The 23,353-nt window shown below is 42.4% G+C and overlaps 2 protein-coding genes across 9 annotated transcripts in view; both read right to left on the reverse strand.

The window, feature by feature from the left end:
* Positions 1–23,353, reverse strand: part of LOC111074865 (stathmin) — a 77,400-nt gene that overhangs the window by 1,668 nt on the left and 52,379 nt on the right. For 3 of the 6 annotated variants that reach the window (XM_041592354.1, XM_041592356.1, XM_041592353.1), the window contains exons 3-5: positions 837–1,006; positions 581–766; positions 366–512 (exon numbers count right to left, since the gene is read on the reverse strand). In XM_041592354.1, the coding sequence (XP_041448288.1) occupies positions 366–512; positions 581–766; positions 837–1,006 (503 nt within the window). Of the gene's footprint in view, positions 1–365; positions 513–580; positions 767–836; positions 1,007–3,388; positions 4,076–11,984; positions 12,028–23,353 lie in introns of those variants that run through there. The other 3 variants (XM_041592355.1, XM_041592352.1, XM_041592351.1) reach the window with 3 other exon arrangements.
* On the reverse strand, positions 4,522–8,557 carry LOC111074863. 3 transcript variants are annotated; one of them, XM_022367826.2, is made up of 2 exons: positions 8,410–8,557; positions 4,522–7,577 (listed from the first exon to the last, which is right to left on the reverse strand). In XM_022367826.2, exon 2 carries the CDS (start codon positions 7,574–7,576, stop codon positions 4,853–4,855), a length of 2,724 nt encoding a protein of 907 aa, XP_022223518.2. In that variant the 5' UTR covers position 7,577; positions 8,410–8,557; the 3' UTR covers positions 4,522–4,852. The 3 variants fall into 3 exon arrangements, with proteins under 3 accessions (XP_022223518.2, XP_022223519.2, XP_022223516.2); XM_022367827.2 differs by having other exon boundaries at positions 4,522–7,599; XM_022367824.2 differs by lacking the exon at positions 8,410–8,557 and adding an exon at positions 7,646–7,787.

Below are 23,353 nucleotides of genomic sequence, written 5' to 3' on the forward strand. Positions count from 1 at the left end.
AATACTGGACGGTGTATCCTACAAATAGTGGATGCATGAAAGCTTCTCTCTCACATTGGGTATTTGTGGTTGAAGCAGATAGCTAATTATATTTTAGAGCAAAGCTGGGATGCAATTTTTATATACAATAATAAATTGTCTTTCCAATGGAAATTCTATGCAGATTTGAATTGAATTTTTGGCGAATTTCGCTTCTACATTTATACTACATGCGTCTAGTCTATCGTCTAAGTAAAGCAACTACAAACAGATCAAAGGAACTAGAGTATGGAGATTAAATCATCTAAAAGCAGCTCTCTTTCAGGCCATTTTCGAAATACGAAGCCATGCTGATGCTGTCTGGTGTATGCACACACTACACTCACATGCTCCTTGAGACGATTGAGCATCTTCTTAATGTTTTCATCGCGCAAAGCCTGAGCAATCTTAAGCTTCTCTTCGATGGCCTTCTGCTCATTGGCCTTCTGCTGCTCCAAAGTCTCGCGCGTCTTTTCAATCTCCTGAGCATGAATCTGTACAGAAAGAGTTTATGTGTGAGTTCAAGGATAAATACTATAGAATCGATGTATCGAAATCCAACCTTTAGCTTCTCCTTCATGTCACTGATGATGGCCTCGCGCTTCTCCACATGCAACTCCATCTTGGTCTCCAGTTGCTCCTTGGTCTGAGTGATGAACTCATTGGTGATCTCATCCTTCTTGCGGGTGGCCTCATCTACCTTGGCCAACTTGTTCGAGATATCAGCCATCTTCTTGGCCTCCAGAGACTGCGAAAAGTAAACAAATTCGCTTTGTTAGGGCAACGATTCCGAAAAGGGGCGTACGACTAATACTTACAATGCGACGTTCTTCGGCTGCCTTGAGCTTCTGCTCAATCTCCTCGACGCTGACGTTCTTGCCGGGGGTGACCGGACGCTTGGGCACGGCCACATTGGGTGCCGGTTCGGCCAGAATGACCTCATAGCTCAGTCCGCCGCGGGACTTCTCCTGGCAGCGAATCTCAGTGGCTGTAAACGAGAAAGAGAAGATGCCAAGTGAGATGGGGAGCCGTTAAAGAAATTCAATATATGTGCATTGGGGGCGGGGGGTGGGCGCTGCTATAAATATAAAGTTGTGGTCGAGGAGGGTGAAAGTCCAGTCCAGTTCACCCTTAAGCCACCCTCTGCTTGGTGGCTCGTATGACATCATTTTTGCAATGCCTCCGCCCCCCACCCCCTCATGCACGATGCCTTTTGTGTCTTTTGCGCATTTAAGGCCGAAAAGCCGTGACCGAAAACCAAAAAAGTGCAGGAATAAACAGTGGAGGTCAGTGGGGGTCAGAAGTTGGGATGAGCTTGTGGCTCATTGTCAGATTTCACACAACGAAAGCTTCTGCGTGGGCATCGCATCCCCCCCAATCGATGCCACATGTCGCTAAGAATACAAGCACACAAATACGGATCAACAAATGGGACTCCATCGAAGTAACTTCGAATTGAACATCCACACAAATACGGATATATCCCGGCACTCTTAACAGATGAAAGTATTAAGCGTATAAAGCAATTTAAGTGGAAAAACACTCGCTCAAAGTTAATTGCATTCTGGCAAAAGTCTCTGGCTCTGCCCGCAAAATATCCATTAACTTTTGTTTTTTGGGTTCTCTGGCCCCCATTTGCATTTGCATTCACAGTTGGGCTTCGCACTTTTTTAAGCGCATTTTGATTAATGGCCACGCCTCGCTGCACTCTCCAATGCACCGCCGCACCGCACCGCACCGGACCGCACCGCACCCGTAATATCCATATCCATTGCCTTCAGGACATATTCACACTTTTTCCGAGAGCCAAACCATAATTCATGTAAGCGCCGCCACACACCAAACGAGAAAACCGGCAAAGTTGTTCGCTGACAATGATAGGCAGAATGGTGCCACACACACACACACACACACACACGGAGCGGAGCCAGAGCAGGGCAACACAGTAAAGTGGCAAAGAAAACCGAATAAAATGCGAATTTTCACACGGAACAATTATTAAAATTAAATGCACTGGAAAATGCATATTCCGCAGCCCCAGCAGGCAAAGTGTGAAAATAACTGAATAGCAATTCAGAAGTTTTTGGGGAGTTCTTTCAACAGTTTAAGATTATTATTTATAATACAGATTTAAAGTAAATGTAGGAACTTGAATGCATACTAAGTTATGGCAACATTATAGCTCTAGGTTTTTCATTAAATCTATTAAATTAAATTCATTAGCAACAGCAGAGCTAAAGGCCCCAGTGGCTAGTGCTCGCATATTTTTAAGTTATTATTTTATATTAGCCCTAAAATTAATAAAATGCAAATAAATAAAAAAAAAATTCAATCAGTAGTTCAAAGAACTAGCTGAAGTTCCATTTCTAATTTGCTTACACATCAGAATCTAGTTGCAGCACCTTTAAAGTTGGATATTTAATCTAGCATTATTGCATTTTAAGCATAAAAATATATACAGCATATAGATTGCATATTTACGCACCAGAAATGTTAAACAAACAGCAACTGGAGCACAGAGCCATGTCTAATCGTAGATATCGCAATCCCTAGACGGAACCCGAGAACAAATCACAAACAATTCGCATCAGCAAAAATCCACCCAATCCACCAACACCCCACAGCCCAAAACACTGACAGAGACAGATAGGGCGGGGGGACGAGGCTTTTGTTTAATCAGAGGGGAGGGGACTATCAAATGAAGTGGAAAATTATTTGTCAAAACAAAAATATATATACACAAGAGAAGGAAGTGCTCCCCCCCCCTACTATACCATACCCATACATATACCGAAATATATCATCGACTTCTAGCAAAGGGACAGAACAGAGCTGCTGCGTAGGTGTCCCAGGATGATTGCTGTTGACACATAATTTGCCATTATTCGAGTAGGTGTCCGTCGGTCCGTCCATCCGTCGGTTAGTCCTACCATTTGTCCGACTGTCAATCATGACACTCGCTTTTGGGTTCACTTTCAGCATCACTTTCCCTCTCTGCCTGCCCCCCTCCCTCCACCATCCCACACTGTGTGGCGTCGTGTCCTCTGGCTTTGAGTAATGATGTCTTGGACGAGGTCAAGTGTTGAAGTCTATTAGGCTGACAGATTTGATGGGCCTCCGCCGCCCACACAAACCACAAAATGGTGGCCAGGATGGGCAGGAGCAGGGCAAAGCCATCTTCATTTAACTTTCAGATTCAGGATTCCGTAACCCTTTCAAAACCATTCTCTTCGCACTGGCCGGACCATTTAGCTGGCAACGCTGCCAAAGCAATTTCCCAAAGTGGCTTTTGTGGTCGAGAGTCGATGGGACGAAGACTCCCTCCCTCCTGGTGGTCCATTCTACTACTCTACTCTACCCGTCTACTCACATAACTTTTCCACATCCTGTATACCACACGAGTGCTGCTGCTCCATGGCATCCTGCCCACCACCACGAACACCAGCAATGCCAGCATTCCACATGGTCTCCAATATTTTTATCAATGCACTGGCATCCGGATGGGTGGAATGCTTCTTCTCCACATGGACCATCAGCTCCTCGGCGGTGAAGCCCAGCTCATCGCAGAAGGGACACTTGAAGCTCTGCGGCGCCTCGCCGTTCACCAACTCCTCGCCGCCAAAGTAGATGTCCAGCATTTTCTTATTGTAGAAGGCACGCATGGGATGATAGTATTTGTGCTTGGGGCTGACGCGATTCTTGTCCTGATCGAAACAGGCTCCGCAGACGGTCATCTGAGAGCCGCAAACAACGCACTCGTACCAACGTCCAAGATCACCGTGGGCGGGGCAGCCCGAGCACTTGCGGTGCACCACCGGACACTCCGAAGACATTGCGACACGCAACAACAACAACAGATTTACGCGATCGAAAAGATATCAAAGGGAGATTCTCTCTTGGCACGATTTTTGGACTTTTTCTTGATTATTTTTCCAGCTCAAAATTTGTGTTCCAAAAAGAATGAAACTTCCGGTTCGTAGAAGGTTTGAAAAAATGAATTTGTTTCTCGTATTTATTAAACTACGATGTAACGAGAACGGTATCAACGATAATTGTGAGGCATTCCGACACGAAGCTACTCTGAGAACTACTCGAAAGGCACTGCCTGCTTTGCTTGGCTAGATATTTTTTGTTTATTTCTGACAAGTGCACAAAATAATAGAAGTAATCAATCGTAGCAGTCATACTCGTAGAGAGGGGCCTGTAGCTATCGCAGCTCTGTTTAGATCTGAATGGCAGATATCGAATTAGAAATGCGAAAGCCTTGTCCGAAATCTGGAGCCTCAGTTCCAATTCTCCTTAAGTTTGGCATAAATATAAAAAATAAAACTACTTATTGCTAGCTGCTAACTGCCTATAGAGATAGCTATGCATAAAATTGGAGACTGCTTTCGATTCAGACCAACAAACTATATATTATATTGTTAATGCTTGAGCAAATCCTTCTCTTTCCAATTGAACCTTTTTTCAACAGGTCTCAAGTCCAAACACATTTCTAATGCAACTAAACTTGCGTAGGAACTCTTTTTTATTGGTAATAACTACAGTTATATATGATATATATATATATATATAAATTTTCTGTAAAGTCAATATTTCTTTGAAATTATGGAATTTTGATCTGAAATGTTTTTTGTTTTTTTCTGTTCCAGAATTATTATTAGTATTTTTATGTTTTACATGTAGTTTCCTGTTTTGCTGAATATTTTGGCTTTTTCTTTTCTTTCTTTCTCCTTTGTTTACTTGCTTTCTTTCTTTCTCCTTTGTTTACTTGCTTTCTTTCTTTTATTTTATGTTCGTTTTACATTTAATAATATTGTGGCATATTGTGGTTTCAATACTCTTCCCCAAAATAACTGTCATCATCTTCGAAGAGATAGTCGAGCTCATTGGAATCGTCATCAGATGCTTCGCTGTCCGAACCTGGCACATAAATTATCTCAGCATCATCAATGATGGCTGGAACGGCTGCTGCAACATCTGAAGCTGGCACTGCCACAGCTGCAGCTGCAGCTGCAAGTGGCTGCTGATTTTCTTCTCCTTCTGGCGCCCCAATGCCGTTATTCAGTGTGTTGAAAATATCAATGTGTAAGGGTGGAGAGTTGTTGTCTTCATTGTTGTTCGCATCGGTATTGTTATTATTATCGGCACCATCACCATTGCCATTGTCATTGTCATCGTTGGCAAAATCAGTGCCAGCCTTGCTTTCCTCGTCATAGCTTTCGTCGTCATCGGCATCGCCATCGTTGCTATCAATAAATGCTATTGGATTCAGGTCGTTACTGCCGTTTATCCCAGCACCGAGAATGTGTCCATCTTGACCGTAATCGGCCGATGAATTGATCTGCAATATGTTCTCCAGGTGACGATTGCTGGATGTTGCCTGGGCCTCTGGATCCTTGCATCCCTTCTTCTTGTCTTCACTCTCTTTGGATCCCTTCTTGGCTTCAATATTCTGGGTTAAACGGTCCAACCAGTGATGATAATCCACGAGACCTTTAAGATACTTGGTCATGGCATTCACGCCCGACTCACGGGCTTGGCCCACATTCTGGGTCACCGGCATGCAACGTGGCCCTTGGTTGAGCTGCTCCGCCAGTGGCTTCAGCTCGCTGATAGCCCCAGCTGTTGTGGCATTGGGCGGTGTCTGATTGGCGCGCATTTCCTGCATCGAGTGCAAGTCCAGTGGCACGGAGCTGAGCTCCTCCTCGGTGAGCATGGAGCAGATGACAGCATTCACGAAACGTGCCTTGGACACCTTTCTGTCGTGTTCAGTGTTTCCAGGCATCTTTTCAAAGGCCTTTTTCAGCTTTGAGCAGCAAAAACGATCATCAGTGAGATCCCATTTGTCGTTCGGTTTATCTATGCTCTTCAGCTTTGGCTCGGCACCAGTAACCAGCTCTGTGATGTTGTCGCTCTTCTTTGGTGGTGGCCCAAACAGACCCACGGGTGTGGCCCCAAGCGGACCCACGAGGATTGTGTTCGGCACAACAGCCTGGCGGTTTTGCGGTACAGCCTGACGGTATTGCGGCACAGCCTGACGGTTTTGCGGCACAGCCTGACGGTTTTGCGGCACAGCCTGCCAGCTTGTGAGGTACGAGCCGTGTCGGTTCGCAACGCTGTCGAGGTTCAATGGGTTGACATTATGGGCGCGGGTTAAATTCGGCAAACCGCGGCCGACAGAGGGACTACGAATCGCCGACTGATCGCACAGGAAGAACGTATTCAAGTGGTGCTGACGTGCATTGACATTTCCGTTCGATCCCTCCGTTGGTGCGTGCAGCGGCGGCATAGCAGCGGCACGACGACTGGCAGCTGCCGGTGGTAGGGGCGGCTCTTGCAGCCTAGTCGACGTCACCTCACGGACGCGTCGATTGATTGGCCTGCTGGAGACCGAACTGAACGGGACTTGTGGGCGACTTGTGGGCACTGGCGGTGACTCCCAACGCGCTCGTAGGCGTGAAATCCCCTCCATCTCGATCAGGCGGCAGATGCGATCGACATTGCTGGCGATGCCATTGTGGGCTATATTGTTGGCCTGTAGGTGGGAAAACTGTTCGCGCAGGCTGCGTGCCCGCATCACTAGTCCCGTGCAGTGCGCTTCGTAACTGTCGATATTTAAGTCTAGATTGAGCAGCCGATCCATCACACGCTGCAGCCCAAACAACACACGGTCCATGGCCACAATGGTTGCCTCAGTGATGGGGGCACGGGCTGTCGAACGGTAAACGGTCCTTGGGGCTGCTGCTGGTGCTGTTGGCGCCAAACCTGGTATCTCAAGCTGAATTATTGGCACTGGAGCTGCAGCTGCAGCTGGCGGCAATGACGCTGGCAATTGGAGTTGGAATGGCGACCCCGCTGTGGCCTGACCGGCGATCGGATGAAATGGCACTGGAACTGCGGCTGCAACTACCGCAGATTGGCCAGCAATTGGTGGGTTCCAAGCCGCTGCCATGGGAGCTTGTTGAGGCGCTAATGGGGCTGGGGCTGGTGCTGGCGCTGGCAATTGCAAACGGGATCCCGATCCCCCCACGACCTGGGCGGCGATCAGCGGAACAGCACCCGGATGTCTCGACGTGTAGTCGACAAAGTAATACGAATAAGCCATCAGCAGGTAATCCTTGTAGTCCGCATGGTCACGGTGCATCTCCAGCAGATGCTGGTACAGCGTCTCAATGGTGAATCCCAGCCGCTGGCACAGGGCGCACTTGAAGCTCTGCATGTCCATGGGGCTGGTGGACGGCTCCTCCCCGTCATAGTACAGCTGGAACGCCGTACGGGTGTAGAACACCTGCATTATGTGATAATATTTGTGATTCGGCGATGCCGGCATATGATTGTCCGAGTAGCAAATGCCGCACAGATGATAATTCTTGCAGTGAAAGCACGTATAGCGCAGTCCGGCATAGTCGACCATCTGGCACTGACGGCACGGAAAGCCAATGTGACGATCTGGCAGCAAATTCATTTGATAGGCGTTGCCATTCACCTGTGCTAAGACGTTCAGCGCATTATCTAAGGCAGAGCTATCCGACTGTGGTGGCTCATCCGGATGCATTCTGTGTGAAGGGAGGGATGAGACTATGATGACTAAATGTTTTTTTCTGTTTCTTTTTCTGCCGCGTACGTTGGCAAACTTGGGCAAAAGGCAGCAGCACGGCACGGCACGGCACGGCAAGGCAAGGCACACAACAAATCGCAGAGAATTTACTAAACAAGCAATATCTGGATTTACTTTGAAGAAGTTTGCCGGGTTGGATTACAGATATTTCAGGGCCTAGTAAAATGTGTTTTAAAAAAACCAACACAAAAAAAACGGGGTCTGTGTGAAGTGTTTTCGGCGCAGAAATTTCTAGAAGCCGCTGTACATGCATACATATGTATGTTTACCATAGGTATGTAGTACATACTATGTACATATTCCAGAAGCTGTTTATGTACCTTTAACGTATGCAATTTACGCACTTTTCTAGAGCTAATATATGTATATATGAAGCTGCATTTACTGAAAACTTATTAGTGGACAGATGTACATAGCCTAAAACCAATGAATATGCAGACAGACAAATTGAAATTGGACAAAAACGCCGGCACATGCACATACTAACACAATGCACATACACCAGGCACGCTCGAAAAAAAAAATAAAATGGCGCAAAATTATGCGGGCTTCGGGGACATAAAACTCTTCGCGACTGATGTTTATTGAAACTCGATCTTACTTAAACAAACACTTAACGCAGCGCACAAACAAATTGAACATCAAAAAAAAAACACACACACAAAAACCAGAAAAGAAAAATTAAGCGAGTGCCGGGGGCCGCACACAAAAAAAAAACTTGCGCCGCCTTTTGCCAAAGAATAAAATGTTTCATAAAATACTGCCAATACCTGCTTTTACTTTGAATATCACTCGATTTGATTAAACTTGAGCCGCACTTTTGTGCTGTTTACAATATACACTTATGCTTTTGCTTGAATTTATTAACTTCGGTCCGCTTGCGAAAGAACCGACATCTATGACAAACGAAACAGGAAAGAGAGATGACACAGATATCACATACGCCGATAGGCAGAAGTGCAAAAATGAGCAAAAATAATCGAATGTTCCGAATAGACGCTACGATTTTGCCACCACTAGACAACGCGGAAAAAATGCTACTAAAATTAAAAAAGCACAGTTTTTGCCCCCGGCTCTCACTTTTCACTTCAGGAATAATGGTTGAACATATATTCCTGATCTGTGTATCAGCTGTTCTTTCACGGTCCCGATAGGCAACAAGAAAACTGTGGATTTCGCTCATGTTGCTTTTCGATTCTGCGTCTCCGGCAAAGTTGATTCGAATGGGCTATTAAACTAAAGGCATGTTTCAGTTAAATCAAAGCAGTGCTTCTTTCTTAGAAATATGGTATCAAAAGCACATATCTTAGTGGTTACAGGCAATAGCCATTTTTAATAAATTAAAGTCATGTTTTTTCTTCACATTATATCATTGAATTACGCGTCGGAACAGAGGCTTTTGGCAACGTAACAGCACAAATTTCGCACATAACACACTGCATTGCGCACTTAACAGTACAGTTTGTTTCACTGTCAGAGAAATACGAGATAGAGATGGAGAAAAAACGATGTTAATATCGATGCATCGATGTTTTTTCAAGTTTTATAATCACTATCTTCGATAGTGCACAGAAACGCTTAATTTTTTTTTGTTTTGCGTCATGACTGATGCAAAATGTTTGCATTTACTTGAAATAATTAAATAAATCTGTGGAAGTTTATTTATATTTGTACACATTTCCATACGTAAAATAAAGAAAAACCAACTGGGGCACCAAAGTGTGATCCAAACCTATGTCTAGCCTTTCCTTTTTGTTGTTTTCTTTACTTATGCCCGTGCAGGAAAACTTTGCCCAAATACTTTTTTAGCGCGTGAGTTTTGGTAGGGAGGGATCGGTTTTTGTGCTTATTTTGTTGGACCCCAGGGCTTGTTAACTCCATATTCAAGCCGTTCTTGGCCGCAGGACCCAACTAAAAACTCTCATTAACATAATAAGCATCATTATACAAATTTAAAGCAGCGTAAAATGCATCCACATACCCGAACACACTACACTTACCTACACCACACCAAAGCATGGCACACACACACAGCTCACAGCGTTTGACCTCAATTAAAATATTTTGCGAGAAGAGAGAGTTTCGCCAACTTGCATTTTATGTGCTCGTACTTAATGTAGTACATTCCCCCATCCCACGCTAGGAAGGAAGGACCCACTGCAGCAATAAAAAGAGCCGTTGACATTTCACGCTTTTAATTAAAAATCCGGCCAACAATTTGTGCTAAATGAAATAAAGAAGGACGGACCCTCCCTCCCCTCGGCTGCCTAAGGTTCTGCCTTCAATGGTTCTATGTGTGGGTGTGCCCACAAAATTTGCTATAAATCTGACATGATTTTAATTGAAACGACATGATAAAGTGTTGATGGCCTGGTCTTATACTCGTATTAATATACTCCCCACAATGAACCCCATTTTAAAGGGGCAGGGGGAGGGGCAGGGATTTCTCTCGAAAATCCTGCTTATGACAGTTGACAGCTGAGGGAAGCGATTTATCAGAGCTCAAAAAAGCCAGGAAAGCGGCAGCAGGCACCAACATCTGATGACATTGCAAAATAAATGTCAAAAGAGTAAGGCCGAAAGGGAGCAACCCACATATGTACATATAGTATAGAGTCATGTCGTCAGAGATAGTCAATCACACATCACACAGGACATCAGGGACTAAAGCAGAAGAAGAGTGAGAATTACAGCTTAACCCAAAAGGGAACTTAATTACTGTGCGTGTGTTGCTGTTGATTTTGTGTAAGTTAATTGAATGACTAAAGTGTTTGTCTTCATTAATTAATTGGTGGGCAACACATTTCCGGTGATTTCTTTTCGGGTTAAATGTGTGAAAGGTTCAAAAATTAATAGCTAGGGAGATGACTTAATGCCAGTTTCTTCAGCAAGGTTCGGATATGTCAGATGGGTTGGGTTGCAGCAAGATTACGCTACCACACTCTTTTAAATAAAGTAAGAGTATTTTCTCTATATCCTATCGGGAGAGATAGGAAGATATTCAAAAATGCAGCCCAAAAAAAATTATCCACATATATAGCAATTTGGTAATTTTGTATATGTATATTTGGAGGCGAAACAACTTCTGGAAAATCCTGCAAATTACTGTAAGAAATGTTGCATATTTTGTAATGCTTCAAAGTTTTGCTTCCTTTTTTGCTGTATATTTTTTAGTGGCATATCCAATTATGTTTTCCATTTCAAGTTTTTTGCGTACCCATTCACTTACCCTACCCCAAATGAAGTGCAATAGCCAAAATCCAATTATAGCAATTCACTTTTTGCCTTGTTTTTTGCATACAGCACAGCACAGCATATTCCAAAAAGTTAGCTAAAAAATATTGCATATACTCGTACTCGTAAGTTGGCTTTACAATTCTTGTTGAAGAGTTTTACACTCTTTCTATGTACATACGAGTATTACCCGCTGGAAGCACTCCAAAAAACTTTTGCCTAAAATGTTCCATTTCGAGCATAAAAACTTTTTGTCCGCCAACAACGGAACACAAGCCAGCACACCAGAGCAGAGGGATAGGAAACATTTTCAATAATTATCACACCCAGTGGCAAAGAATGGCAAAGACATGAAAATATGCTGCTCAAAAGAAGAGGAAAAACGTAATGGAATGAAGAGCCCCCAGAAGTGCCTTGTCTGTTGCCTTTTACTTAATATTCATAAAAGCATTTTAATTTCCATTTAATTAAATTATTTGTATGAGTCAGCAGTTGATACTATTGTGGGGGCCAACGAAGGAACTGCGCTGCTCCTGCTGCTCGGGGCGTGGCAGGGTCTGCCTCTGTCTCTGTCGCTCTCTCTGTCTTTTGTTCTTTGTTTTTTGGAATGTGTCAAGGCAGCAACTTTAATGGCATCGCCATGCATGTTCAATTAACAATTTTTTACGCTGGCAAGACTTCAATTAAAACAATTTTCATATATGCATAAGGAAAATGGGCGAAAAATGTGGGGGCGTGAGTGGAAAGTTTCAGTAAAACATCAAGGGTAAAAGTTATGCCCCAGCCCCGGAAAGTCAGAGGGAAATAAGGTAGCTCTTTTTGCCTGAAAATATAAAAGTGGCATAAAAAGCCAGCCAGAGGTTGTACTTAACACTTAAAAGTAGTTTTAGGACTAGAATATAATTCTTTGAGTGCAATAATTTTGTGTAAATATATAGATAATAGCACTATTTAAGTGTTTCGAGTTTGACTGTGTTCCTTGAATTTATTTACGGCATAAATGTGCTCTCTGGGAGTATCGAGCATATGGGAAATCACTTTTTTTTCCTTCTCAGTTCGAAGTTCTAACATCAAAGTTTACCCCCCATAAGGAAGTCTAAAGTTTACTTACAATTCAAATGCAAATGGATGGCCACCATTGTGAATCACAGACTCCAGACACAAACACAAACCAAATCGAATCGAACTTGATAAATTGCTGAAATAATCCTCAGTTCAGTTCTCTTTTTTCGTTTCTCTTTTTTTTTTTTTTTTTTTGGCAAGTTGTTGACTCGCAGGAATTCGCTAACCAACTGAATGGAACAGTCTGCTAACTGAGTGAGACTCGGTGGGACTGCGAACCAAGCTACAAGCGACACAAAAATGTTGGACAATCATGCACACACACTCCAGCACACACACACACACACACACACACACAAAAGAGTACATAGTTGCTTCCTTCCGTTAGAGCTTTGAGCGAAATGTAGTTTTAATTTTTGTCGTGTAGCATAGTTTTTGGCATGTGCTGCAAAAAAACGAGAAAAAAAAAATAGCAGAAGCAACACTAACAACAAGGCACTCTCAGCGGGCGTTAGTCGTCGCCGACAGTCGTCTGGCAGTCTGCTATACCCCTCCTCTGCCCTTGTCGATTTGTTGTGCGGCTTAATTGCTTTCGTTTGCCGGTTGGGGCAGGGCAAGACCTCAAAACAGCTGATGATTCAGGCAAGCACCACCACTCAAAGAGCGAGGAAGGAGGGAGAGTTGCAGCTGTTATTCGAGTGAGAATAATAACAGTTGCTTTGAGTCAGCAGCTGTTGTGTGCTCTCTTTCTAGCGATCGTTGGAAATGGCAATTGGGAACAAGGTAAACGCCCTCTGCTAGCACGTAACGATACTTAGTGCACACCAATCTAATCTTTGCGAATGTTACGCTACGGAATGTTACGTTATATATAATACGTTATATGCAGACAAATTTGTGTAGCTTTCGTTAAAGGATATCCCTTGGCACAGCTCTCGTTGTTAAGAGTTTCCTCTATGGGGGTGCCTACATAACACATTTGTATCTATGTAACTACATATGTACATATTTAAGTACATATATGTTTTATATATTCATATACACACCTTGGGAAAATATTCGCTTATTTTTTTCAATCAGATAGTGCTGTTTTTGAAAGCATATCTAGACCCTGCCTATCCCAAACGTATTTCCCAGACGAGTTTCGTATTTCATAGTGTGCCAATCAAAAATAATTAAAAAACAACAACAAATTCATACAGGTTGTCATTTTGTTTCGGAAATTTCGATTATCATTGGTCAACAAATTTTCATATTTTTATTTAATCAAAGATTGCTACTCGTTGCAACACAAACAACAACCACAAAAAATAAGAAAGAAATTCCAAAAGTAACTGCGTTTTTAAATTTTCTAATATCGCGACAAAATGAAAATATCACTGGAATATTTACTGGAACAGATTCTGCTTGAGGATCCCGACTTTTTAAGCCGAGCAACACATCTGATGCATTGGTTGAATGAGCCAATCTCAATCTACGACTTTGAATATAAATATATGAATGCATTTCACACATCCATCTCTCCGCTGGCTGTCTGCGGCACCAACTCAATAAAGGCAAGCGTCCTATCAACACTGGACAACTTTATGATAGAGTCCAAGGTTTCGGAGCACCCAATATTGGGTAAAACATCAGTATTATATGTGAAAATTAAGGACTAAGGATAGAAAATAAAAAACGAAACGTAAACGAAAGCAGTGCACCATTTAACTTGTATTGTGTCCCACAGATCTTATAGTTTCAACTTCAAGCTACAACCCTCTACACAGAAATCCAGCAAGAAACACACAAAAGCCCCTGCCATATTCTTTCGTATCTGATCACCGAAAGCAACTCCCTTACAGAATCCAGCAGCCCTGTGAGCAATAAAACATGCAAATATGTATGTACTATGCCCCAACGCAATTCAACACTTGCCAACAAAAAGAAAAGGAATAGCCTTAACACCAAAGTCATTGAATATTCATTGCATTGAATATTCAGCACAAGGTAAGCCATTTCCACTGAAAAACTGACTTATATTGTTCCCCACAGAACGATGCAGTACCACACGCGCCTTCGAAGCTAACACTCGATCTTCATGCCCCACTGCAGCCAACATTCGGATCTTTAAGCACATTCGGAGCCACCACTCGATCGCCACAGAACTCTGGAGCCACCACTCGACCACTATATCGATGTCGGAGGCTAATAAACAAATAAAATAAGATAAAATAAACAATAGCATTGAAAAAATAATATGGATTGGGCGGCAACAGACTTATTTCTAAATCCAATATTTACCTACAATAACGCCGCTACAATAACCCGCTAAAATATCAATTTAAAGCTTACAAATTGATTTAAGAAGGCTTTATGTAGATACTAACTTGGGCGCTTAATAGATATATGTATTTAGCGTGCGTGGAGGAGCCTTGAGCCTTATTTTACATTTTTGAGAGTTATATTAAAGGAATTGCAGAGAAGAAAGCCTTTTTAGTAAAATCCATGGATTCCTTCCTCATAACTTCCAATAAAAGCACAGCATAATCTTTGAGGATTTTCAATTGGGCAATTGTCGGTCAGATTGTCCTTCAACCTTTCCACCTACCATTTCGTGCAGTGTACGCTCGAGAGAAAGAAACTGCTGGCTCAATAAGACCGCTATTAAGCTCAGGCTTAACAGCAGACCAGGGGGGCGACGACGATGGCAAACCCAATGGAAAGCCCAAACATAAACCGCATTTCATTTTCAAATGCCCGCCCAGCAACGGGGAAGCAATGGGAACTACCTCTGCTACCATTTTCCTCAGAAAAATACTGAAAAATCGAGCCTTTTTTCACGTTCCTCCACTGTCGCACGTGACTCGCACGACAGGCAGGCACTTTGGCATTGATTGGCCCCCAAAATGCCAACGCCATCGCCATCGTTGTGTTCAGCAGGGCCAAATGTCGCCAGCGACGACGACGACGACAAAAGTCTGCAGGCTGGAAAAAACTACAGCCAACAGAAACTACTGCCGCTGCCACTGCCACTGAAAGCTGCTCAAAAGCCAACAAAAACCAACAAACATGGCTAAAGGAAAAGCGGCATAAGCAGCACTGCAGCTGCTGCTGCTGCTGCGGCTCCTGCTGCTGTTGTAGTTTTAATGGTTTTCCCTGCAGCCAGCCGCCGCTGTTGAGCGGCTTTTTCCGAGTACGAGTCGAGCAGAAACAAACGATGATGATTCATCGAGGCTCAGCCATTGAGCGCTTTTCGCTCTTTCGCTCTCCCCCCTCCCCGTACAAATTGGCCAACTTGCGGGCTTAAGGTGCGGAAACTTACCTGCAAAGAGAAGAGCAGAAATAAAACCGCAATTAGTGGAGAAATTGTGGTGAAAATGTATAAAGAAGAAAGCTTATTTAGATGATAATTTCTTTTGGGTAAGATATCTTGCTTGCGACGCAATTTATGGATTAATCTCTGCTCAAGAGATAGTGAAACAGCAGGAAGATAGTCCTGGTCCACTGCAGAGAACAGCATTTACATAAGACAGTAAAAGGAAAGTAAAGTGAGTACAACAAAAATTAGCGACAGCTGCTTTTGTAATTCTGTTTGCATTTAGTTTCGCACAGCTGTCGCTTGCGCGCGTGTGGCAACTTTTTCCGCCCTACATTACCCCACTGGCGGGGCTTTTCTTGCCTCTGATAATAATGAAAACTTTGAGACCACTATGGCCAACAGTTGTTGCAAGTAGATAAGTGAGAAATGCAGACGACTCGCGACCAGCAACAAACTGAAAAAAAAAACGCAAGAAAAATACCTTCAAAAAGTTTCTCAGCAGAAGCGACTCTCTTCTTTTTTTGTTGGTCTGAATGTGGAGTGGTTCTTATGATGGACACAGACTTTTCTAGGCGCTTTTTTATTTGTTGCAGCAAACACTTGGCAGCAAAGAATGTGGCAGTTTTTTTTTTTGGTGGAGTACATCCTTCACAAGTTGTGTTGAAAGTTCTTTTTTTTTTTTGGGTGCCCCCAGGTCGTTGACTTCAACGCGTTTAAGTGAGGATTCTGTGGGGCTTTTAAGCGAACCTTTAACCATGAATTTATCTGAAATGGATAGGTATATCTATTCCTTATCTAACTCATAAGATATTTCCTTAAATGCGTCTGCTATCTTTTATCCTGTGTTCTGCCTTCCCTCAAGCGTCTACGATTAATTCTTCTCTCTCTCGTTGCTTTCCTTATAGTTTCTGCTCTTAAGTCTAAGACGCTTAGCGACTGCTTTTCACCTGCTTTCTGTTATCCTTGAAGCCCAGACTGGGGCGCCACTAAGTCCTGCTCTATCTGGCCTTACTATTCCACATTTTTTGCGCTTCTCCTTCACACTTTGTTGGCGGGTTCCCTGTGTCTCAGGCAGGTCTCTCTCCTTTTCTGTGCAATTACATAAGTAAATGCCGGTAGCACGTGCCCGGCTTTGCCTCCTGCCACTGCACCGGTCTGTGTTTGTGTCTGTGTCTGTGACTCAATGAAGCCGAACGGAAGCCTTGGCCTGGGCGCCTCCGCCCACTTGAGTTGTTGCCTTATATACCTTATATTCTGCTCAGATATATATGTATGTATATTCATTCGTCTGCAGTGACGTGACGTGTTTACTTTATGCAAAAAAAAAAAAAAAGGAATGGTGGAAAATGCAGAAGAAAAGTCGGAGGAGCAAAAAACTGACGCCCCAAAAGTTTTTCCCAAGTTTTCTCTGTTGGCCAATGCAGTTTATCACCTTGGAAATGCGGCTAAATGACTGCAAAAAAAAAAAAACCACTAAAACAAACAACCAGCAACGTTCCTACACATCTGTATATATGCGAGTATATACATACATATGTATGTATGTACTTTGTACATATGTACATGCACGCTTTATGTGCAAAAGGCTACTGCACTATTGATTTTTTGATAGTTATGCAGCTTTTTTTTTCATCGTTTTTTTTTTGCGTTGGTTTGATGTTTGCTTTATTTATTTTTGTTTGGTTTGATTTTTGCTGCCTTTTTTTTGTTTGGTTCGATTTTTGCAGACTTTTTTGCTTGATTGGATTTTTGCTGCCCTTTTTTGTTTGGTTTCATGTTACTTTTCTCTCATTTTTTTTTGTGGATTTAAAGCGGTGGCAATGGCAGGTGAGGTCATTTGATATTAGCAAAAGTCAAGTAAAAAGTTACAGGTTTCAGGGGTGGAAATAGGATGTACTTATAGGTTTTGAAACAGTTATTAGCAGAGGGTTATAACCGACAAATTATTTAGAAAAATATTAGTGGTATTTAAATAAATTATATTATTCACTTTAATTATTTTAATTATTATTTTTGTTTTTAATGAAATCTAAATTGAATTTCGTGTTATTTCTAAAGAGTATATAAAGGTCCTTAAATATATCTAATCTTTGATTCATATTGTACATTATGTTTTTATTTTAGATAAAATGTAAGTCCGCAGTTCCAATTCCTAATTTATATTCAATATTATTAGCCTTTGCATCCCGTTTCCCGCGATTTTTAATCGATTTTTGAATATAACAGAATAGAACAATAGAAACCGTGCATAAAAACTTTTTGTTTCTTTGGTTAATATACTTTTGATGGCAGAATATAAATCTATCGCAGTTATACAGGCCTATCTTGTACATAAGTTCAATTATAATTCTAACTGTTATTACGTTGAATGTTACTATGTATTCTGAATTTTTAAATGTTAATAATTATTACAATTGTTGCGACTAGCGCCTTAATTTATAAGTATTTATAGGCTTGTCGCGCTAGGATGGAAAATACAAAAATAACAGAATTATGCTAAAGTATCTAAAAACCATCACCTAGAAAAGAATTGACTCTCAATTTCTGCTACAGGTTCTCCATTTAAAACTAAATTACTCTCCTCCCACTGTTTTAGTTTTAACGAAAATCCCAAACTTAATTTGTGGACTCTGAACTTCTTTATTCCCCATAAAAATAATACGCCCACGTTTACATTTACGAGTAAAACTCCAAAGTAAACAGAGAGAAGAAAAGAATCACATATAAAACTCATTTGAGTTGAAAATTAATTTTCATTTTCAAGGCTTAACCCATTTACTCAAAGCATTTATTCAGCATAAAAGTTTATCTTTTTAAAGAGAGCAAAGGAAAAATGAAAGAAAGAAAAGCCAGCCTCCAGGGCTGAGAATTATTAATGGAAGAGTGCGCCGCAGAGGAGGGGAGGCTCCACCATTCAGTGCCCTGCAGCATGCCACTTAATACAGTCAACTATTGACAGCAATTGAGGCGCTGCCCTGCTCCTAATACGCAGCTCAAAGAGCGTGGAGGGGGCGGCGCAGACAAGGGGAAATGTGGAGGTTATTTGAAGAGGTAAGCATTTTCCAGGCGAACAGGCAGCATCACCACACCCACCACACCCACCACACCCACCACACCCACCACCGCCACCACCCCACCAGAGTGCGCGCGCTCGCTTGCCTTTCAGATTTAATGAAAAGCGAAAAGCAAGCATGAAAATGGCTTCATTTTGAAGCTTTAAAGTGGGTATTGCAGTACATTTACTATGGGTACTGTGCATCGTATTTTTGGCAGGAAAAATCCACCACATTAATCCATAAAATGTAAAACTAAAGCATAGGTTCATTTAATTTCTGCTCAAGGCAATACCACACCACGATTCCTGCCCCAGCTGCAGCGACCCCTGAGCACTAGCATCAACATCAGCTAATTAGTAGCACAGGCCAGGAGGGGCAGTACAAAGAAAGCCACCAGTTTGGTGCCCGCCAAGATAAACAAAACCACGAGGAAATCCCCCAATTCAAGCCAGAAAATGAGCAGGAAAAGCCAGAAGAGAAGGAGCAGCACAGTACTGAAGAAAAGGAGCACCGTAACATCACCTCTATATGGGGGAAAGAGAGAGCGCGGGAACATAGTTCACAAAAGCACAAAACAATAACCAAAGCGGAAGGCGAAACAACAAAAGTGAAAAGTGCAAAATGAAGGAAGTTTATTATTATTTGCAACAGTTAACATTTAAAACAAAAGCTGCAACAACATCAGCGGCAAAGGGAACAAAGGAGCCCGCAGGCATTGGAGCAGCTTTCCCACATGCCCCAAAAACAGTACCAAGTTGTACAATGGTTTATGCCCCTCTGTCGCATTGGGGCAGCAAGCGGCAGTAGGAGTTCATCAAGATATTCACATTTTTGTATATGCATTTTTATTATTATTTGCTTGTTTTATGAATGCCCTGCATTTTGAGAGTTTAAGAGGTTGCAGCCAGAGGACAATTTTAGAAGATAAGCCGCCCAAGTTTAAGTTGTTATTTTTCTGTGTAGCAAGAACACCTATAATTCTAAAGTATTTTGTGATGAATACGCTTCCATCCGACATTTAAAATAAACAAAAATCCTCTGATAACCGAAAGATATAGAGCTTGAACCACTTTGAACACTTTTAAAGCATTCTTTTATCGTATGAGACATGAAAAATGATGTGAAATGCATACATTTTCATGGCTTAATAAAGAAAAAACCCTGAAAAATCAAGGGATTGCTTTCATTAATTCTATAGAATTTTTCCGCCGTTTAAAAAGCATCCCCCAGTCATGCTATCGAGTAAAGATCTCCCACTTCTATTTAATTTAAATGCAATTCAACAAAAAGTGGGCAATGTCACTCCTACTCCTCTCCTGATAAATGGGGCACCACATATGGGACCCCATGAAGGAACGAACCAAAAAGAAAGGCAAATAAAAAGACGAAAGCAAACACTTACGGGCGCTTAATGAAGGAAACGGCATAAAAGCCGCTGTCTAAGTAGATGTTGTTGCCTTGTGCAACAAACGGAAGTACAAAGAACAGCAGCAGAAACAACAACAGCAACAACAAGAGGCAGAAACAAAAACAAAACAAGAGTAAATATTATGAGAATTGAAGGCATTTTATACCAGTGCCAACGCCTGCAGAATAGAAACTTAATTTTTGCTGAATGTGTCGCCGGTTTTACGGTTTGCATGGATACACAAAGGAGGGAAACAATTACTGGCTGGCTGGCTGGAAGGCTATGGTGGATGGCTGTGGTGGGGGATAAACAAGAGCAGAAATGTTGCTAATTTAGCGTCAAATGTGAAAGAGAGAAAGCAATAAAAATAAATGTACATGAATGCGGGTGGAAAGGACTTTAAAACGAGGTTCTGTGTGGGAATGCTCTTTGTGTTCAAGAATAAATGCAAGGGACTGTTGAGAGGAAATCGTCTTGAAGGTCTTTGGAACCCTAGAAGGATGGGTTATACATATGCAGTGGAAGAAAGCCAACTTTGAGGTGTGTTTCTTAGGCGGCGCGTATGCGCTCTCTCTCTGTCCAATCCCTCTAATTAAATCCCATCAATTTTTCACTCTCATCCATTAATTCCAAAGAACTAAGTTGCCTTGCAGTTAATCAGGCAGATAAATTCAACAAGATCTGCACCAGACAGACGCCACATAATGCAGCAGTAGAGTACCCCACTCCACTTACCCCCCGCAGCACTGTTTGGTGGCAAGTTTAAAATTATCTCTAGGAGGGCGTCCAGACAACGAGGAAATTGTGATGCCCGTCCGGCAGTTTGTTTGTCGTCTCTGGCAGGGATGTTGGCCAGCCATGTTGTCAGTGGGAAATGTCAGTGACATTTTTAGCGTCCGATGCAGACGAGAAGGCGGTGACTAAAACAAGAGCAGAGCTGTGCGGCTGAAGCTGAAGCTGCTGCAGTTGTCGTAACTGTTGTCTAGCTTCAATCACTACACTGAGCGAAAAAAGGCAACATTTTGCATGTTTTGAAAATATTCTACAGAAATATTCCTTTGATTTTTACGATTATTCTACATTTAATTTTACTTTGAATTGAATTCTACATTACGTTCGACTTGGTCTTTTTAAACGAATGCACAGACAATAGACCGCACTTAAACCCGCCTCCGCACCGACGCTGCTGAGCTCTATATGTATTTCCAATCTCTTTGCAGTGTGAGAGGGAGAAACAGAATCGCATGCCTTTTTCGCGTTGCGGTGGGGATTGAGCAATTAGGAAGAGGAGGAATGAGCACAGGAGCGAGCGCAGGAGCGAGCAGCAAAGCGCAACTTTGAGTAAAGAGAAACTTTGAGCCAGCTTAAAATGAGCGAACGAACACCTAAGCCGACTGCGCTGCTGCAGCGACATCGGAGCTTCGTGCGTCGTAATCTCGCAGTCGTCGTGCGGGTCAGGTAGCGGATCTGAGGTGTTGTTTGTATGGAAGGAACAACAAATGCAGAGAAGGTAACAGAAAGAAGAGATTAAAGAAGAAGCTACCTTGAAGCTCCTTACTCTCTTAGTGTACATTCATGTCCCCCCTGTACTTCTACCTCCTTCTAGCTTGTTGCTTTCGCTTTGGTCTTAAATTTGTCTCAGTGTAGATCTATGTATATCCACCGCCTCTTCCTACATATATGTACCAACACCCCCCCACTGGCTGCTGTTGCATTGAATGCATTCTGCAGTTTACATCCGTTTTAATATTGTCGCTTGTTGGTCGTTTGCTTTCAGCGATAAACATGAACCAAAATGGTCGACTAACTGTTCGCTATGTTTTCCCCCCCCACCCTTCTATGTTTATTCCTCTTTCGGGTTCTCTGTCTCTCTCTCTCTTTCTATCTCTTAATGCACCCACATCCGCTTTAGAATGACAACCAACAAACGTCATCTAAAATGTAAGAGGAAACAATGAAATTTTGTTGCATTTCATTCTTGTCGTTGGCCATTTTGCCATTTTCTCCATTTGCCTGTGGTGTAGTTTTGTGTTTGTCGGTGGATTTCCACTGCATTCTTCTGTTCTGTATTCTGTGTTCTGTTTTGTGTGTTTTGTTACGATTTCTGTTTTGGCATTATTATGACAACGGGAATGTCCGCTAAATAAAATGCATCTGTTACCAGCGGTATAGTGACAGGAAAAAAAACAAATACAGCAAATGAATAGGAGAAAGAAAATCCCCCATCGAAGCGACATGTGCAAATTATTTCCAATTAACATATATATATGTATGTAGATATGTATGGATTTTAATGCAAAAGAATAAAAATTCCATTACATTTCTAAGATTTCTGGTATTCTACTGCTTTGATTTCTGCTGCAATTCTTTCACTGTTATTTCCATTATCCGTTATCCTTAATCTTCCTTAAGCTTTGTTGGCATTCCAATCCTTAATATCTTATTGATTGCTCCTCTAAGTCTTCTCCATCTTCTCTTTCCTCCAAAACTACAAAACTTATCCCATACAGACAGCAGCATTCTCTATATAACCTTCTAAGATTGCATGCCAAAAGCATCTTTCCCTTTCTTGCTCGTAAAAACAAATGCCAAATGCCAGAATAACATTAACCAAAATGGCATACAAAACTTGGCTTTAGTTGCTTTCGATGCTATTTGTAATTAATACTAAATATATTATTGATTTTTGCTTGCCCTTAACCAAAGTTAGTGGCTGGCTGCCTTATTCCCCAACTATCGTACAGGCGAACCAGAGGGCTTCCTTGATGCCTGGAATACCTATATAACGTAGGAACTAATGTTTGTCTGTTTGCACGTTTTTGCTGACTGGTGCATGAGATTCCCAGGGGTGTAGTTGAAAAGATTGGTATCTAAAAGGGGGTCCCAAAAGATAGGCCTAAAAGGGCACATAGGTGGCCGAAAACTACAGGAAAAATGTGGCACGAAATATTTGTTGCGTTTAACAGGAATGAGTAACAAAGAGCCAACTTTCCTAGGGAGCTAGGATATTTTACATTAAAATATTTTGAGCAGCAGATAAATGCTGGTCCAGAAAGCACCTAAGCAATCCCTATATTTTGGGTAAATTTTTCGATTGCTATAAATCTTTTCTTGAGTGCAATTTTATGTTTAATTTCAGCTAGGGAGAATTACTCTTCGTATCAGAAAAGTGTCATCATAAATACTCGTAAGGTAAGTGCATTGGCATTCAAAACCACCCTGAAAACTGCTTTGTTTTTCTACCCCTGTTCTACCCCTGTAACTACGCCCTTGAATGGGTGGATATGTGGCCTGAAGTTGGGAGCTGGTAGCTGGGAGCTCGTTGTAGTCCAGTTTTATGAGCGTTTAAATTAGTGCGTTTCCATTGTTGTTTTTGTGTTTGTTGCGGGGGCATTTCGGGGCTGGGTGGCGGCCGTTGCCATTGTCGGACGTTATTGCCAGCGATTCAACCCCCCGACCGTCGTGTCGTGTCGTGTCGATGAAGGTCTTGGGGGTCTCTTCGCTACGCTGCCGTGTTGTGTGTCCACTCTGGTGGCAAGATTGTTTTATGGCCAACGGCGGTTTAGTTTATTAGCCGCCAACATGCAGGTGATATCCCCCGAGCGGGGAGTGCGCAGAGAGCGCAGGGAAGTGCAGGTAAATGTATGGGCGTG

The sequence above is a fragment of the Drosophila obscura genome, unplaced genomic scaffold, assembly GCF_018151105.1.
Source record: "Drosophila obscura isolate BZ-5 IFL unplaced genomic scaffold, ASM1815110v1 contig_179, whole genome shotgun sequence".
Taxonomy (NCBI): domain Eukaryota; kingdom Metazoa; phylum Arthropoda; class Insecta; order Diptera; family Drosophilidae; genus Drosophila; species Drosophila obscura.

What these genes read in the sequence shown, in the direction of transcription:
- LOC111074863 (XM_022367826.2), bottom strand. Translation starts at nt 7,576, where the DNA reads ATGCATCCGGATGAGCCACCACAGTCGGATAGCTCTGCCTTAGATAAT.